Raw genomic sequence first — 15,786 nt, forward strand, 5'->3', positions numbered from 1 at the left:
AGTACAAGTTTAACTTTCTGTTTAAACTATGAAAACACTAGTAAAAAAATTTAGCATTTAAGCTGTTAATCACTACTCCTCAGGAGAAAAAACTCAGTGAAATGAGATTTTCTGTATCTACAAAATAAAGGAAATAAAAGTCAGTCAACAGAAGTTCCTAATGCCATTTGTCAATACTATAAAATTATTTTTTGTACTAACCTAAAGAGGCAAATCAGAGATCTATCTTCTGAGTGCAAAACACTAAATTCCATCACCAGATTAGTGTTTGTTTCAAAAGTTAGTAGCAGGCATTCTAGTGCATATGTTTAAGATAAAGGTGAGAACGGTGATAGCAAATAGAAAAGAAGGTAAATTCTTTGTGTGGAAAAGTTATATATTTAATGTGTCACTAATGATACATCCCTTCATTTAAAAAGTAAACTAGAGGAGTGCCTGGGTGGCTCAGGTGGTTAAGCGACTGCCTTCAGCTCAGGTCATGATCCTAGGGTCCTGGGATCAAGTCCCACATGGGGGGCTCCCTGCTCAGAGGAGAGTCTGTTTCTCCTTCTCCCTATGCCTCTCCTCCCGCTCATGCTTGCTCACTCTCTCGTTCTCACACAAATAAATAAAATCTTTAAAAAAATAGTAAGCTGGATATGAAATGCTTTATGTTTCTAACCTTGGTTCTTTGTCTTCATGAAGGGAAGCCCTGGTGTGAACAAGAGATTTCAGACAAGCAACATTTCAAGATCTGAGTTCCACCTTAAATTGCTGGGACATGAGCTCCATGTTACAGGGGACCTTAATTTGGAGAATTCTTTGGCATGAAAATGAAAATAAAAACAGTAATCAGTACATGCTGTTTCATTTAGTTCTGTTTGCTTTTCATATTAGAGGAAATTCTTGCCACACCTCAAACCAAAATTAAGGGGAAAAGAAAGGGACATAAGCCACATCAATCTGACCAACAGCACAAGCATCTCAATTTGAATCCACAAAGTTTTGGATAATGAAAAGAAATACATAATTTTAATTCAACCCAAGTGTTTTCCAAGCAGATTATATTTGCTTAAATTGCTACAGTAATTCAAGGACAGCCCTGTCTGGACACACAGTTACTGTGGATTTTTAAGAGACTCAGTTAAAGAATTTAGGAATAGCTGATTCAATTTACAGGATTTGCAAATTCATCAACCCCTGAAAACTAAAGCAAACTCAACAGGTATGATGATAAAATAATTTTCAATTTTTTTATAAAGAAACTGTTCCTACTGTTAAAACTTTCTAAGTATATTTGATTTGTTTAACATTAAAATAGATTGCAGCCATCATAAAAGCAGTATTTGGAAGCAATATCTGATAAAAGCTACATTAAAACTTTGATTAGCAAAAATATTCAGAGAAAGAAGTAATATAGTGGTTTTAATTTTCTAATTTAAGATTTACCCAATAAATAATCTTTGTTTAGATTTTTTTTTTTTTTTGATTCAGAATGAAAGATTCTTAAGTTAATGGCATCACTGTCTCTTCTCGCACTCTCAACTTTAAAAGACAGAAACTGGCAAATACTTGTGAGCCATACATCTGAGCAGGGTGACAGATTCTGCTTGCAGGGAAGAAGGGTATTTGTACAGATTTCACTAGAAATTTTCTTAAAATTTCTGTTAACCAAATCCCTGCTACCAATGTAGTTTTGCTTTCTTTTGCCTCTTTCTGAAAGGGAAGATGTGAGTGCTCTATCTGGTACTAAAGAAACAGTTTCTTGGGTTCCAGTTAACTAAGATTTAAATATATTATGGCTAAAAGTAATTTTGAAACTTTCATATTTTTAACAGCAAAAGAGTCTTATTACTTCCTTAGGCCCTGGGTGTAATAGGGATGTATACTACTTTACTTTTATAGAGTTAAATTTAAAACTGCTTCGGAAAAAAATCTGAGTCCATATACTAATATCCTGGCTTCTTATATCCTAGTTTCTATGGCATACCAATAAAATGATTGTCTTTAAAATAGTAAAATGCAATGAGGCTTTACAAGTACTTCAAATATTTGAGAACAAAGTTTGACCTCATTTTAATTAGAACTTTCTTAAGAAAGCACCAAGTGCTTTTTCCCAAGAGAAATGTTATAATATAGAAACATTTATAGCTATAATATGAAAAAATTCACATTACTGGATATTTTTTAAAACCGGTAACATATATTTTCCTTTGCTTTAAAGATTCCTTTTCACATCTGTTAATTTTTTACTGCTATGTGTAATGGGAATAGCATGCTGTGATGGAGATACCACTAGGAGAGAACAGCCATGTTTTCTGTGACCGTGTCCATTTAAAGAAACCATTTCTATACCTAGAAAAAATCAGTATTAGTGGCGATAAGCATCGCTGACAGGATGTAATCTGTAACTTACTAATCTAATTATCCATTCAACAAATATTTGAGCACTTATACGCTGTGCATTGTACTAGATTCTGCCAGAAATTAGGTCAGGAAGTGGGAGGACTGACTGTTTTGCTATGAGCTATCCTATAGGGAACAAGACATAAATTGTAGATCATAAAATGCGGAAGTAATAAAAATATGCTTAGCAAATGGCTGGGAAGAGATCAGTTGAATGGAAAGTTTGGATAAAAAAAATAAATAAAGATGTCATTAGAACTGGGACTCACCAGTGATGAAGTTGAAGACTAAGATGAACAGGAAATAATGGGCCTGTGGATGGAGACGGGATTGATTTCAGACCAGAAAACTGGACTTGGTCAAAGGAAGTGGGACCAGGCTGGGCTGCAGAGAGCCAAGGTCCTGATGATTCAGAAGAGAAACTGTCCTTAGGGAAAGTCTGTCTCCACAGGTAGCCAAGAAGACCAAAAGCTGTCAACACTAAAGAATCCCTGTATTTTCAGAAAGACTCCCATCATGAGGTCTTGATCCCAAGTCAAAGGTACACAATTAAGTGCAGGATCAAAAGTACCCCCCAGGTCTCCTTTTCCCCCAGTAACTTCTCATAGTTGTTGAATAGAGTCATGACTTTCACCCTCAAATGTAAGGTTACTAATTGATTATTGCTAATATTCTTAATACAAGGATGAAATTCAGAGCTCTGATGAGCAATGCTCATTTTGAAGTTCATCTGGCAACAGGCAGCTTCCGAGATCCCCCTCTGTGCCCGACTGCTCCCTCACCCCCGCACCCCATAGCTGCATGCCTCTGCTTCTCTGTATACCTTTGTGAAACACAGCAACCTTACAGTAGAATCCCCTGGTGCAGTAAGACTGAGGTATCACTGAGGCATATGTACTTTATTTTTTTTTAAGATTTTATTTATTTATTCATGATAGACACACACACAGAGAGAGGCAGAGACACAGGCAGAGGGAGAAGCAGGCATCATACAAAGAGCCTGACGTGGGACTCGATCCAGGGTCTCCAGGATCACACCCTGGGCTGCAGGCGGCGCCAAACCGCTGCGCCACCAGGGCTGCCCCGGCATATGTACTTTAAAAAGTTAATACGCTTCACTATAATGAGTACCATAAAATACTACAGATTTAACACACAAAATATTATCAACTAGTGAGTAAAATGTATAGCATGTTCTATATCCATTCCTGCTAATCTTCCAAGATCTGGACCGAATGATACTTATAAAGACTGTATGCTCAAAGCAGGGTTAAGCCACTGTACCCGCAGCACTGGGCTCTAGGCAGTAAACCTGATGTCCCTCTGTCTGAGAATACGGTTTGCCATGTTGGGTCTCTCCATAAACTATACGCTCTCCACAGAGGGGACCACGTCTTCACATTTTCATTTCTGTGTTCCCCACCAAATACAGTGTCTCGCCCCCAGAACTGCAGACAATCATTAAGTGAAGTAAACCAGCAAACTAAGTAACTACTACTATTTGTAAGGTGGTTGACTAGCCATGTTCACATACATCTAGCACAGGTCACTAATGAATGCAACACACCTACTGAGAGCTTCCCGGCACCCAGTGGGGTTAGCAAGTGCTAAACAATGCCCTTGGGTGAGACCACACTCCCCATGGGACTCTTTCCTACTTCACTCACAAACAATACAGTGTAAAGATCACGACTCAACTACATGAATGAATTAAATTAGGTGTTCATTCCCTGAGTGCAGATTCCATAAGTCAGAATTCAGATCCTGTACATTCTGGTCCAGATTAGCTTTAACAGTCTTACTTTGCTCCTTCAACAGCTAACCACTATTTTCCAAACACCCTGCTCTTTATTGTTATGTGTTTTGCTCATCTCTTCTATCTGGAAATCTTCCTGGTCTTTCTCTATAACAACCCTAATATTCCTTCAAAGGCTATCAAACGTCACATCCTCCACGAATCCCATGGATAAGAAGGAACAATGCATGTAGTCTATTTAGATTTGTAAAAGAAAACTATGAGTTTCAAAATCACAGATTGTTTTGAAAGATAAAACCATTGCAATTTTGACATATTCTATAGGTAGGGATGAGATTAAATATAACTATATATATAAATATATATAAATATAACTATATATAAATATATATATTCATATATATATGAAGAAATGATTGTTTTGTTTGATCTATTCTCTTGACAAAAAAAAAAAAAAGTTCGCAACGTCATCATCCAATACTGGTAGAGAATGAAGCTTTAGAGGCTCATCTAGGAGCAAGGAAAAGGAATGCAGTAAGGACATATCCTGAGCAGTACTGAGTGGTTATGAATTTAAAGTGAGACCACCTGGCATGGTCTGTTTCCTCTCCACTTATTCTGCTGCGTGAGTCAAGCTGCAAGTAGACAGACAACTGAAGGAATGGAGTTGGAGTTTACTGGAAGAATACAAGGATGAAAGGGGCCAGAGGGTCTAGGGTGTGAGCAAACGAGGGACAACAGTGATGTCTGCCAACTGTGGGGTCCAGGCCACCAAGAGGAACCAAGTGTGCTGGGAAGTATAAATGATGGGCAATGAAAACACAGCAGGATCCATGTATTTAGATCCCACTGAAACTGAGGAATCACTGCAGTTGGAGCCATTACGTGGAGAAGGCTATAAAGTTTGGGTGGGAAGGCCCATGTTCTGGGTATATGCGAGGAGAAAAAAAAGAACAAGGGTCCCTGACACTACTTAAATATTGACTCCAAATCCCACATAAACACATAATTACACTTGACACATTTTTTGTTTATGACAAGAAAATATACAAGAATCTAAGATGTTAGGGTCTAGGGCAGACTTTCTCAAATGGGATCTGTCAGAGACAATGATTTACATAACTATTTTTTCCAATTATCTCAATGATGAAAAATAGCTCGTACTATTCTAATGGCTAATAGAATAGGAGATAAGTCATTCCACAACACACAAGGGCACGTTGACGTTAATTCTCATGAAACACAGAATGGGAGAGGGAGAAAAAAACAGCCTCAGAATCCGAGGTATGTTCTTTTTTTTTTTTCCTTTTCTTTTAACTTTTACCTAAATAACAAACTTATTCCACCTGGATCACTTTCTAATTTGCAAAGCACTTGTCCATGCATATCTCACACGACTGTCACAACCACGGTTGAGTTAAGCGGACAAGTAATTACATTTCTCATTTTCTTGATGAGGCAAGAGGTAGATATGTTAAGTGGCTTGACCATTCTAAGTGACAGGCCGGAAATAAAGGTCTTCAGGCTCCTCGTCCAGTACAGCAACCATCACTCACCACGACTTCACATTAACAGCCTTTCTCAAGCTCAGTGCTCCCTCCTTTCAATCGTACCTGCCATACACCCTCCTACTCCCTGTACTGTGCACGTCTTTCTGATTTTCCACCAAACCTCAACTCCTGGGAGACAAGACAGCGTGTTTTCAATATCTGTTTATCTAGGATTTAACTCAAAAATATTAGTGGAAAGAAGAAAATATACAGAATAACCTATTAGAAGATAGAAGTTTGTAGACTGTAAATATTGTATTTGGGATTTGAAGCAGTTATTCAAGTAGAGTCAGAGACAAAATAATTGGATTCTGGAAATGGTTTCATGGGGGAAAATTTGAAGTCATGATTAGGCTTGGACAGAAACACTGAGAGGAAACATGATAGCTATTTTTAATATCTCAAGCTCTTACATAAAAGGGAATGTTTCATGTTTTTCTAAGGGCAGAAAAGAGCATCAGCAAACAGAAGTTACAGTGGGAAAAGGTTGGTCTGGGTGTTATTCTATATGTTGGCAAATTGAACACCAATAGAAAATAAATTTATAAAAAAAAAACAAAAAACGAAAAGGTTGGTTAATATTAACCAAGACCAAGACTGTCTCCTCTCATAGGTAGTGTCCATTGCTGAAGGGACCAAATAGTGGAACACTCAGCATTTTCAGTGGAGGGAGTACCTAGCTTTGAGGCTGAGTGAAGTTGTGTTATCACCGTGAATATATAGTAAGCAAGACAAACTAGGATTCTCTTCAAAGCTGGGTATGTAGTCCGATTCAATGCAAAATGTGACTTTTTTTTAAATACCATCTTATTGGTACTTAAACATTAATTTTGGTTTGAGTATTGCCCATTTATTTTGGACAGTCTTTTATATATTTTAATACAGATACAGATATTACACATTTTATGCAATTGTTTATTTATACAAAAATTATTCTAGGATTTACTCACTTTTCCCACAATATATTTGCTTTCTTTTGTAATAGGACAAAAAAAGAACATGGGCTTTCTAAGTCGAGCATGTGTCCTTTTCTTCTTTTTTGGAGTCAAAGTATATTGCCAGTATGAAAGTTATCAATGGGATGAAGATTATGATCAAGAACCAGATGATGTCTACCAACCAGAATTTCCATTTCATCAAAATGAGGACTTTCAAGTTCCTTTTCATCAGCATATGTTAGGCTGTGCCACTGAATGTTTCTGTCCACCCAATTTTCCATCATCAATGTACTGTGACAATCGCAAACTCAAGACTATCCCACGTGTCCCAGCACACATACAGCAAGTCTACCTTCAATTCAATGAAATTGAGGCTGTGACTACAGATTCATTCATTAATGCAACACATCTTAAAGAAATCAACCTCAGCCACAACAAAATTACTTCTCAAAAGATTGATCTTGGTGTGTTTGCTAAGTTGCCAAATCTACTACAACTTCACTTACAGCATAACAATTTAGAAGACTTTCCATTTCCTCTCCCCAAGTCTTTGGAAAGACTTCTTCTTGGCTACAATGAGATCTCCAGATTGCAGACAAACGCCATGGATGGGCTAGTGAACCTGACAATGCTTGATCTCTGTTATAATCAGCTTGAGGATTCCATGTTACAAGAAAAAATACTTGCCAAAATGGAAAAATTAATGCAGCTCAACCTATGTAATAACAGATTGAAATCAATGCCTCCTGGTCTGCCTTCTTCACTGATGTACCTATCTTTAGAAAATAATTCAATTTCTTCTATACCAGAAAATTACTTCAACGAACTTCCCAAACTTCAGGCTGTACGAATGTCACACAACAAACTACAAGATATCCCATATAATATTTTTAATCTTTCCAACCTAATAGAGCTCAATGTTGGACACAACAAACTGAAGCAAGCATTTTATATTCCAAGAAATTTACAACACCTATACCTACAGAACAATGAAATCGAAAGTATGTAAAATTTCATTATTTTTAAAGACAGGATAGTATGCTGACCTTTTAAAGAACAAATCTTTTTCAAACTCTATGCTTTACATGTTGCTGAAAACAGTTAATTTGAAGTAGCTGGGGAAATGGCCGAAACTGGCCTCAGAAAGTGTGTTATAAAGTTGATAGCCTTTCCTATTAAATGTTATCAATATGAACACTGACAAGTAGTACTGTAGAGTATAAGGAAAAAAGAGGAGTATCCTGAGTAGTTGGGACTATAAGTGATTTTTACTTTTTTCTTTTTGAGATTATTTCTACTAAGAATTTACTACATAATAAATAACTAAATAGCAATGAACCTATCATTTAAAAAATTTTTAATTCCAGTATAGTTAGCACACAGTGCTGTATTAGTTCCAGGTATACAACACAGTGATTCAGCGCTTCCATACATCACACTGTGCTCATCATGATAAGTGTGCTCTGAAAGCCATCATTTACTTTGATAACATATAATTTATCTGTAATTTTCTTCATTTTATTATTTGATTACTGTAAAAACTAATTAAACTTAATTCTACCTGTAAGTATTTTAATTAATAAGACTGTATCTCATATTTTAATAAAATCCAATGTAGGACTCCAGATGTAATGCAGCAGGATTAATCTTTATTTTTTATTTTTCAGGTATCAATGTTACAGTGATGTGTCCGTCTGTTGACCCACTGCATTACCACCATTTAACATACATTCGTTTGGACCAAAATAAGCTAAAAGAGCCAATAACCTCATACATTTCCCTCTGCTTCCCTTATATACACACTATTTATTATGGTGAGCAAAGAAGCAGTAATGGTCAAACAATACAACTGAAGACCCAAGTTTTCAGATTTCAGGATGATGCTGATAGTGAAGAACAAGAGGATCACCAAGAAGGTCCAGAACAAGAAGAAACAGAAGAAAACACTGACCATCACTACTATGGAAGTTAAGAATGGCAAGAAACTATATAGGTATACGGTTATGATTTTATACATTATTATTCAATATAAGTTTAACTGAACATGGAAGGCTCACAGTAATATACCTAGAATCATGTATTAGTATTAGATCAGACTGAATTTAAGTTGTTGCTAACACTGGCATCATTACATAGGATTCAAACTTACTTAAAAGGATACCAGTCTTTGGAAATATAAATTAAAATGACAAGTGGGAATAAAAAACTAAACTTGAAAGATGAAAAAAAAAAAAAAAGCAAGTATGCCATCTCTAGTAATAGTAACTGTTCTAAGAGTGATGAAAACAGTAGCACCAGAAGCCGAGAACTAGCAGAGGACAGGGTTGAGCTGCCTGGGCTTACATTCATATAAGAGGAAGCCATTCGCTTAGGAGTAAATTACTTTCTTTGTCCTGACTCCCAGAAAGCTTTCACACTGTTTTTGTATATATATATTTTTTTATTGGAGTTCAATTTGCCAACATGTAGCATAACACCCAGTGCTCATCCCATCAAGATTTCACATAAAAGTGTGAAAGCTCAAGTGACTGAGGGGGGCACTTGAGCTTTCACACTTTTATGTGAAATCTTATCACCATGACATCCACTTTCCTGGCCTTACCACTTAGAGCAATAGAGCATGCTCCTGATTTTCAAAGAGGCCATTCTACTAAGGATTCAAGACATGTGGTTTCATAAAATCAACTGGTTTTTTCTCTCAGAGCACCAAAGCAACAAAATTCTCCAATCTGTATTAGGATAACTGAAAAACTACCAAACTGTCTCATCACAATCTGTATTTTAGCAGATTTCAGCAATTGTCCAAAAGAATCTGTCCTCCATTTTAACTGGGATAAATGTTTTTAGAGTAAACTCACGAAAATTTTTTGGTTGTTACATAAAGATTTGCTAATAAATAACTGCTTTGCCCATAAGGTTAATTTAGTACACAATATACCAGCATTATTAAAACACTTTCATTTTCCTAGCACAGTACAGTAGAAACATATATGTGCATCAGCCAGGATTTATTTAATTAGTGCTAAAGTTGAATAGAGTTCCTTTACAATTTGGACAAGCTTTGATATTTTCTTTAAAACCTTAGAAGCACCTATTATTTAATCTATCATTTTGAAGTATTTTAAGTATGCCTTGTAATGAAGATGGTAGAAGTGCTGTGATGAACTCTCCTGATTTACCAGCTAACATTTCAGTCTCTCAGATGAAGAATAAACACAGATGGGCTGACCTACAAGGGGAACCCAAACAACAAATGGTAACAATTTGGACAACGGGCCAGGACCAGACAAGTGAAACTTTATTTTAAGTTTTCAAGTGGTGAGTCTTTATTTTGCTACAGATAAGAGTGCAAAATGAAGCCCCTAATGCTCTTTATTTGAGAAGTTATTAGCATTTAGCAGAAACAGAACACCCACCTGTCCCCAAGAACAACCTCAACAATTCATAATGAACACAAACAACACTCTATTCATTCATTTAATTAACATTCATCAAAGCAGCTGGTGTGTAAGGCTTAGCAATAAGGGCAAGAAACAGAACTATGTGCACCTGTGACATCTCAAGATACAAGGGTGAGGGTAGCAGAGCAAAATGCTGGGAAGGTGGACAAAGCACACTTTCAACACAGGTTAAAAAAAATTAAGGAACACCTCCCCCTTTATTGAAATTTTTAAAAATAGGCTTATAAATTTAAATATTATGAGCTAATATTGTAAAATACTATGAGTGTTTTAGGAGATAAAAGAGATACAACTATTTCTAACCTAAAGCAATTTAAAATCTAATGAGAGGCCATCCGGGAAATATAAATGAAAACCCTAATGAGAGATCCTCTCTCACTCACTGGGATGGCTAGAACTTAAAAGACACATAACAGATGTTATTAGCAAGGAGGCAGAGAAAGTAGAACACTCACACACTGCTGGTGGGACATCCTATGGTGCAGCTGTTTTGGAAAGCAGTCTGCAGTTCAAAAAATCAGAGTCACTTACAATGCAGCAATTCTACTCCTAGATACATACTCAAGAGAACTAAACAACACACATGTTCACACAGAAATATATAAACAAATGTTCAGAGCAGCACTATCCATTAATAGCCAAAAAGTAGAAAGCGCCCAAATGTCCAGCTGAAGAATGGATAAATGTGGTCCTGTACACAAAACGGAGTATTATTCAGCCAAGAGAAGAAATGAAGTACTGATACATCATTCTACCACATAGATGAACCATGAACACATCATGCAAAGTGAAAACTCAATCACAGAAGACTACATATAGTATGATTCCATTTCAGTGAAATGCCCAGAACAGGCAAATCTATAAAGACAGAGTTTTGGTTGCCTGGGACTGCAGGGGTGGGGAAGAGAGGGAATGTGGAAAAATGTTCTAAAATTGACTGTGGTGATGGCTGTACAAATCTAAAAATACTAAAAATGATTCATAGATTTTTAAAGGGTGAACTGCATGAGATGTGAATTGTCTCAATAAAGCTGTTAATAAAAAGTTTAATGAAGAAATTAAGATCAACTCATTCTAACACAAGGAAGAAAGAAAATCTAACATGGCAGTAACTATGAAAGCCGATGTGAAAAAAAAAAAAAAAAGAAAGCCGATGTGAGCACAGACGGATACCCTAATTTTATTTCTGGTCAGGACGTGGTAAAGTAGCTCATGGTTTCAAGAAGAGTTCAGGGGTGTGTCTGTAAACAGGTTACCCAGCTGCAGGGCCCAAGGAGGAAGCAGGTTAACACCATCTTTGCTACCTGAAAATGACCCTGAGGAATGCATACCCACCCCAAGTATCTCTCATTAAAAAACAGAACCCAATGCTTTCCGTCAGAGAAAGTGAAGAATAAAGTACTTCACTAACCAGCACATCAAGACTGCACAACTATCAAAAAAAAAAAAAAAAAAAAAAAAAAAAAAGACTGCACAACTATCTACCATAGCTATAGGCAAAACCAGTTGATCTAGTATTTACGGGGGGGGGGGGGGGATGAAAATTCATCTGTTTTCTTATTACACATAAAAGTATTAATTAGCTACTAGGCTGAACTGTATTTGTGACCACTGACAAATCCAAAGCACTCCATGAACCAGGTTTAGTTAACATACAAAGGCATAATATACAACTAGTTTTTTAAAGGACATAAAGGATATTTCATAAATTTACTCACAATAAAACTGGTTGAAAATGGTTAGCTTGTGCTTACATACCGGAAACCCTCTACATTTTCCCTTTATTCCTCAGGTTGGGACCACTAAACTAAAGTGCAGATGTGTGCATATCATGTAACACACTTAGCCAAATCCAAGGGGAAAAACAGAAGAAATCAATCTTGTCTCTACTGTATACTTTTACTGTTGCAAAGAATTCATAGGACCTGAAGGACAGCTAGAACTAAAACCCTGGTTTCCTGATTCCAAAACCATTTTTTTTTTCCAAATCCTGGAAATAAAGTTTAACAGCAGCTGGAAACAAAATTAAACCATAACAGCTAAAAAATCTAAAGTTTCTTATATGTCCCAAATTCCTAAATAAATATAACTGTCTAGCAAGTAAATATCACATCTCATGAAAATTACATGGAGCTTACATTACTTTACAAACTTAGGCTGCGAATTTGCTATACAGGGATGTAGGTACTACTTGGAAAAACTCACTAGTACAGTATGTTTTTAACATGAACCCTTCCTCACATCAAGTCATAACTCTCCCCTCATTAAAGTTCACCCTTCAGTCTGGTAAATACTTGGGTTCTCATCTTTATCTCATCTCACCACATGACTAACTAGGCTTCAGGCAAAAGAAGATTTGAGATGGAGATCAAATCATAGACTTTCCATAAAGTCCTAGAATGTTGCCTAAAAGGAACTAAAAATATCTAGTAACTCAGCGATTCTCAGTGGCAGCAATTCGGCCCTCCAGGGTAGGATACTGTGATTTGTAAGAAATATATTGGGTCTTTATATTCATTGTTCATGGCTCACAGCTCCCAAAACCCCTTTCCTAATCACAGAGGGTGATTAAGACGTCTTTTGTTATGTTAATGAAGATGACTTTGGGGGCTGCCAGAAGAACCAAATGAACTTCAGTCCCAAAGCCACGTGCAATCTGGGGGGAGGGGAGATAAATCAGCTAGAGGTTGACTTGGCCAATGGCCAATGACTTAGTCAATTAGGACTATGTAAGGAAGCCTCCATAAAAACCCAGGATGGGTAACTGGGGCTTCCAGTTGAACAGAAGAAGATGCCATAATTGTGGTGCACCTAAGCTCTATGCCTTCCCTAGACTCTGTCCTCTGCATCTCTTCAATTCACTGTGGAGTCAGTTCCTTTGTCACAACCTTTAATAAACTGGTAAGCTTAAGTGTTTGGAACTTCCAAAGATGGAGTGCTGGTAGGGACAATTCTCTGTGCCATGACCCTTTGTGAAGCCTAGAATAGGTCCTATGGCAAGAGCCTGTGAGGGCCTCCCAGGGCTGACTGTAAGAACTTTGGACAAGAGAATTAGTATTTGAGGGGCTTTACTAGCATGTCTAGGATGCTGCTGCAGGAACTCCCTAATGGGGATGGCAGTGCCCGGAAATGCAAGGAGGAGATTCTTATGAGCAGGGAACCGCTTTTCCATGCCCCCAGGACTGATTCTGGAGCTGTGCAGAGGGCTGCACTCCACTGTCACGTGGACAGTGCCCTATGGACAGCTCTCTACTGAAGAACAGAGCTGCCTGGTTTATGGACAACAGTTCCAAGGTGAATGGACAACATCCTGTCTGGAAGGCCACCAACCTGACTAGAGAATATAAAAACAGATCAGTGTGGTGTGTGGAGCTGCATGCTGTTTTTATAGCAGTGATGAGGAATCGAACAATGTTAAGAGATCCTATGTATAGATTTTTACTCATTCATGAGCAGTGTCCAATAGCCCAGCCATATGGTCAGGCAGAACAGCATTGGAATCTTGGCCTACTAACAGGAATGTCCATATGGAACACAGCTCTACGGAAATAACTGTGGGTATTTTAGAAGTGTATTAATGTTGGACATGTCAATACCCACCAGAAAACCTGCCTTCTAGTTTTGGAAGATGAGTAGATTCGACATGCATCCATCCCCAAGTGCTCCCTAGAGACAGCCACCTGGGCCTAGGAAATGAGTACATTTGGGGGGACTGCAGCACTGCAGAGACCGGCTGAATCTAGAATCTCTTGCACCCTCTGAGGCACAAAATGCCGATATGAACTGTTCTGGCAACAGGAGAGACAGAGGCTACAGGTGCTGTGTAGCAGAGACCCTATGGAAAGGTCCTGACGTGTCTGAGAACGCACCCCGATGTGGTCACCTTGGAGGCTATCAAGGGTTCCTGACAGGAAGAGGTACTGACTCTGGACTGGGCTTTGCTGACCTGGTGATAGATGCAAACGTTCAGAGTGATACAGAAAACCAGAAAAGAAAATACTCCACAGCCAGCTGTCCTCTCCTCAGACCAAGGAACTCACCTAATGTCCAACCGCGAGCAGAGAGAAACAGCTTACGGAAAGAATTTTATAGAGCACTAGGATGGGCAATTAAACATTGGTTGTCTAAAACAGGAAAGGTTGGCTTACAAGCCTGCACAGGTGTGCTCACCTCAACGTGAACATGAATGTGGCTAAAGGAGTGTCCCCACTGGATACATTTATGTGTTTTCTGGTGGATCTGGGAAAGAGTGGGGGGGGAGGTGCCTTTGCTCTTTGTTCTCTACATCACCTCAGCTTTTTCTTTTCTCCCCCTAACTGACACAGTGGACCAGGGCTGCCACTACAAGGGTTGGAAGCAAGGACGATTCCATGTCTACAGCCTTTCCAGTGGAATTCCTAGGGGCCTAATGGGGCAAAATGTGCCTTCACCCACCTGATAAAAGTGGGGCTAACCATGAGCAACACTGCGCTTCCTGGTGGTAAAATGAACCTCCAGTGCTGAATGTGCCTAACCTCATCTGAACAGAAGTGGACTGAAGGGGACGGACTCACCATGCCAGTACTGCTGCCTGCAACCTAGACCAGGACAGGAGCCTGATCCAATACCCCTCTCTGAGATGGGGAAGTTTGGGTATAAACAGAGAGAATAAAAAGCAGTAGCTAAAGGTAAGGGAATGAATAAGTATGTTATGTAATGAGGGAAATCCAGCGTTACCCAGACACCCAGACAGAGGCTCAGAGCAAGAGATACTGTCTCAGCTCGATGATACCAGATACCTGAAAGGACGTTACTGAGACCACTCCTGCTTTTAGAACCTGACCAGTTGGCACAGAAGCCTGCAAACCTAAGTGGCCTTGCCCTGGGAGACATTTTCATAAGATATGAGAATATGAGCATGGACTGAACAGTTTTTTTTTAAGATTTTATTTATTTATTCATGATAGAATTAGAGAGAGAGAGAGAGGCAGAGACACAGGCAGAGGAAGAAGCAGGCTCCATGCCGGGAGCCCGATGTGGGACTCAATCCCGGAATTCCAGGATTGCACCCTGGGCCAAAGGCAGGCGCTAAACCGCTGAGCCACCCAGGGATCCCCATGACTGAACAGTTATTAATGACTGAATGGGATTCTGGTAGTGCACCAGCATCTTTTGACTTTTATCATTGTTTGGCGGTGAGGGACCCGTGTTCAAGGACCAGGGGATGGATTGCCGTGCTGTGATTTATAAGTATGTGTTTGGTCATTCAAAGGGACAAAGTATTGAGATGATACTGGTTTGTCACAGCTGATGGGGGCGAGGGGTGGAGGAATGCTACTGGCATCTAGTGGGCAGAGAGTGGGGATGCTGCAAAATGTCCTACAACGCACCACAAAGAATGATCTACTCCAAGATTTCAATAGCGCGGAGGTTGGAAAAACTCGGCAGTAACTACAGTACAACAGATAAAAACACTGAAGTCCAAAGAAGTTAACTTGTTCAAGATCACTGCAAACCAGGGAAGTGCCTTCAGGGGAGAAATGGCATTTTAGTAGTCTGAGTGCATTTGTCTGCACTTCTGGCAGAAACTGGTGCCCAATAAATTTACTTCATGGATGAATACCAATAAAACTGTATTCACTGGTCATGACTTCCCAAGGAGAGATGTTATAACTCACAGTATAATTTTCTGTAGTACAAAGGATCACACTGTATTT

At 38.6% G+C, this 15,786-nt stretch overlaps 2 protein-coding genes across 5 annotated transcripts in view; one reads left to right on the forward strand and one right to left on the reverse strand.

The window, feature by feature from the left end:
- Nucleotides 1–15,786, reverse strand: part of CENPP (centromere protein P) — a 222,945-nt gene that overhangs the window by 121,365 nt on the left and 85,794 nt on the right. The window contains exon 6 of one of the 4 annotated variants that reach the window (XM_077911137.1): nucleotides 2,655–2,697. The exons of the other annotated variants lie outside the window; for them this stretch is intronic. Within the exon in view, the coding sequence (XP_077767263.1) occupies nucleotides 2,655–2,697 (43 nt within the window). The remainder of the gene's footprint in view (nucleotides 1–2,654; nucleotides 2,698–15,786) is intronic. 4 annotated transcript variants of the gene reach the window in all.
- Nucleotides 909–11,148, forward strand: OMD (osteomodulin). Its single transcript, XM_077911087.1, has 3 exons — nucleotides 909–1,204; nucleotides 6,677–7,630; nucleotides 8,297–11,148. Exons 2-3 carry the CDS (start codon nucleotides 6,691–6,693, stop codon nucleotides 8,599–8,601), a joined length of 1,245 nt encoding a protein of 414 aa, XP_077767213.1. The 5' UTR covers nucleotides 909–1,204; nucleotides 6,677–6,690; the 3' UTR covers nucleotides 8,602–11,148.

This window comes from Canis aureus, chromosome 1, assembly GCF_053574225.1.
Source record: "Canis aureus isolate CA01 chromosome 1, VMU_Caureus_v.1.0, whole genome shotgun sequence".
In the NCBI taxonomy this organism is placed as follows: Eukaryota; Metazoa; Chordata; class Mammalia; order Carnivora; family Canidae; genus Canis; species Canis aureus.

Excerpts from the sequence above, each read along its gene's own strand:
- OMD (XM_077911087.1), top strand. The coding sequence starts at position 6,691 with ATGGGCTTTCTAAGTCGAGCATGTGTCCTTTTCTTCTTTTTTGGAGTC. Across the intron at positions 7,631-8,296 it reads ACAGAACAATGAAATCGAAA|GTATCAATGTTACAGTGATG; the intron begins GTATGTAAAATT and ends TTTATTTTTCAG.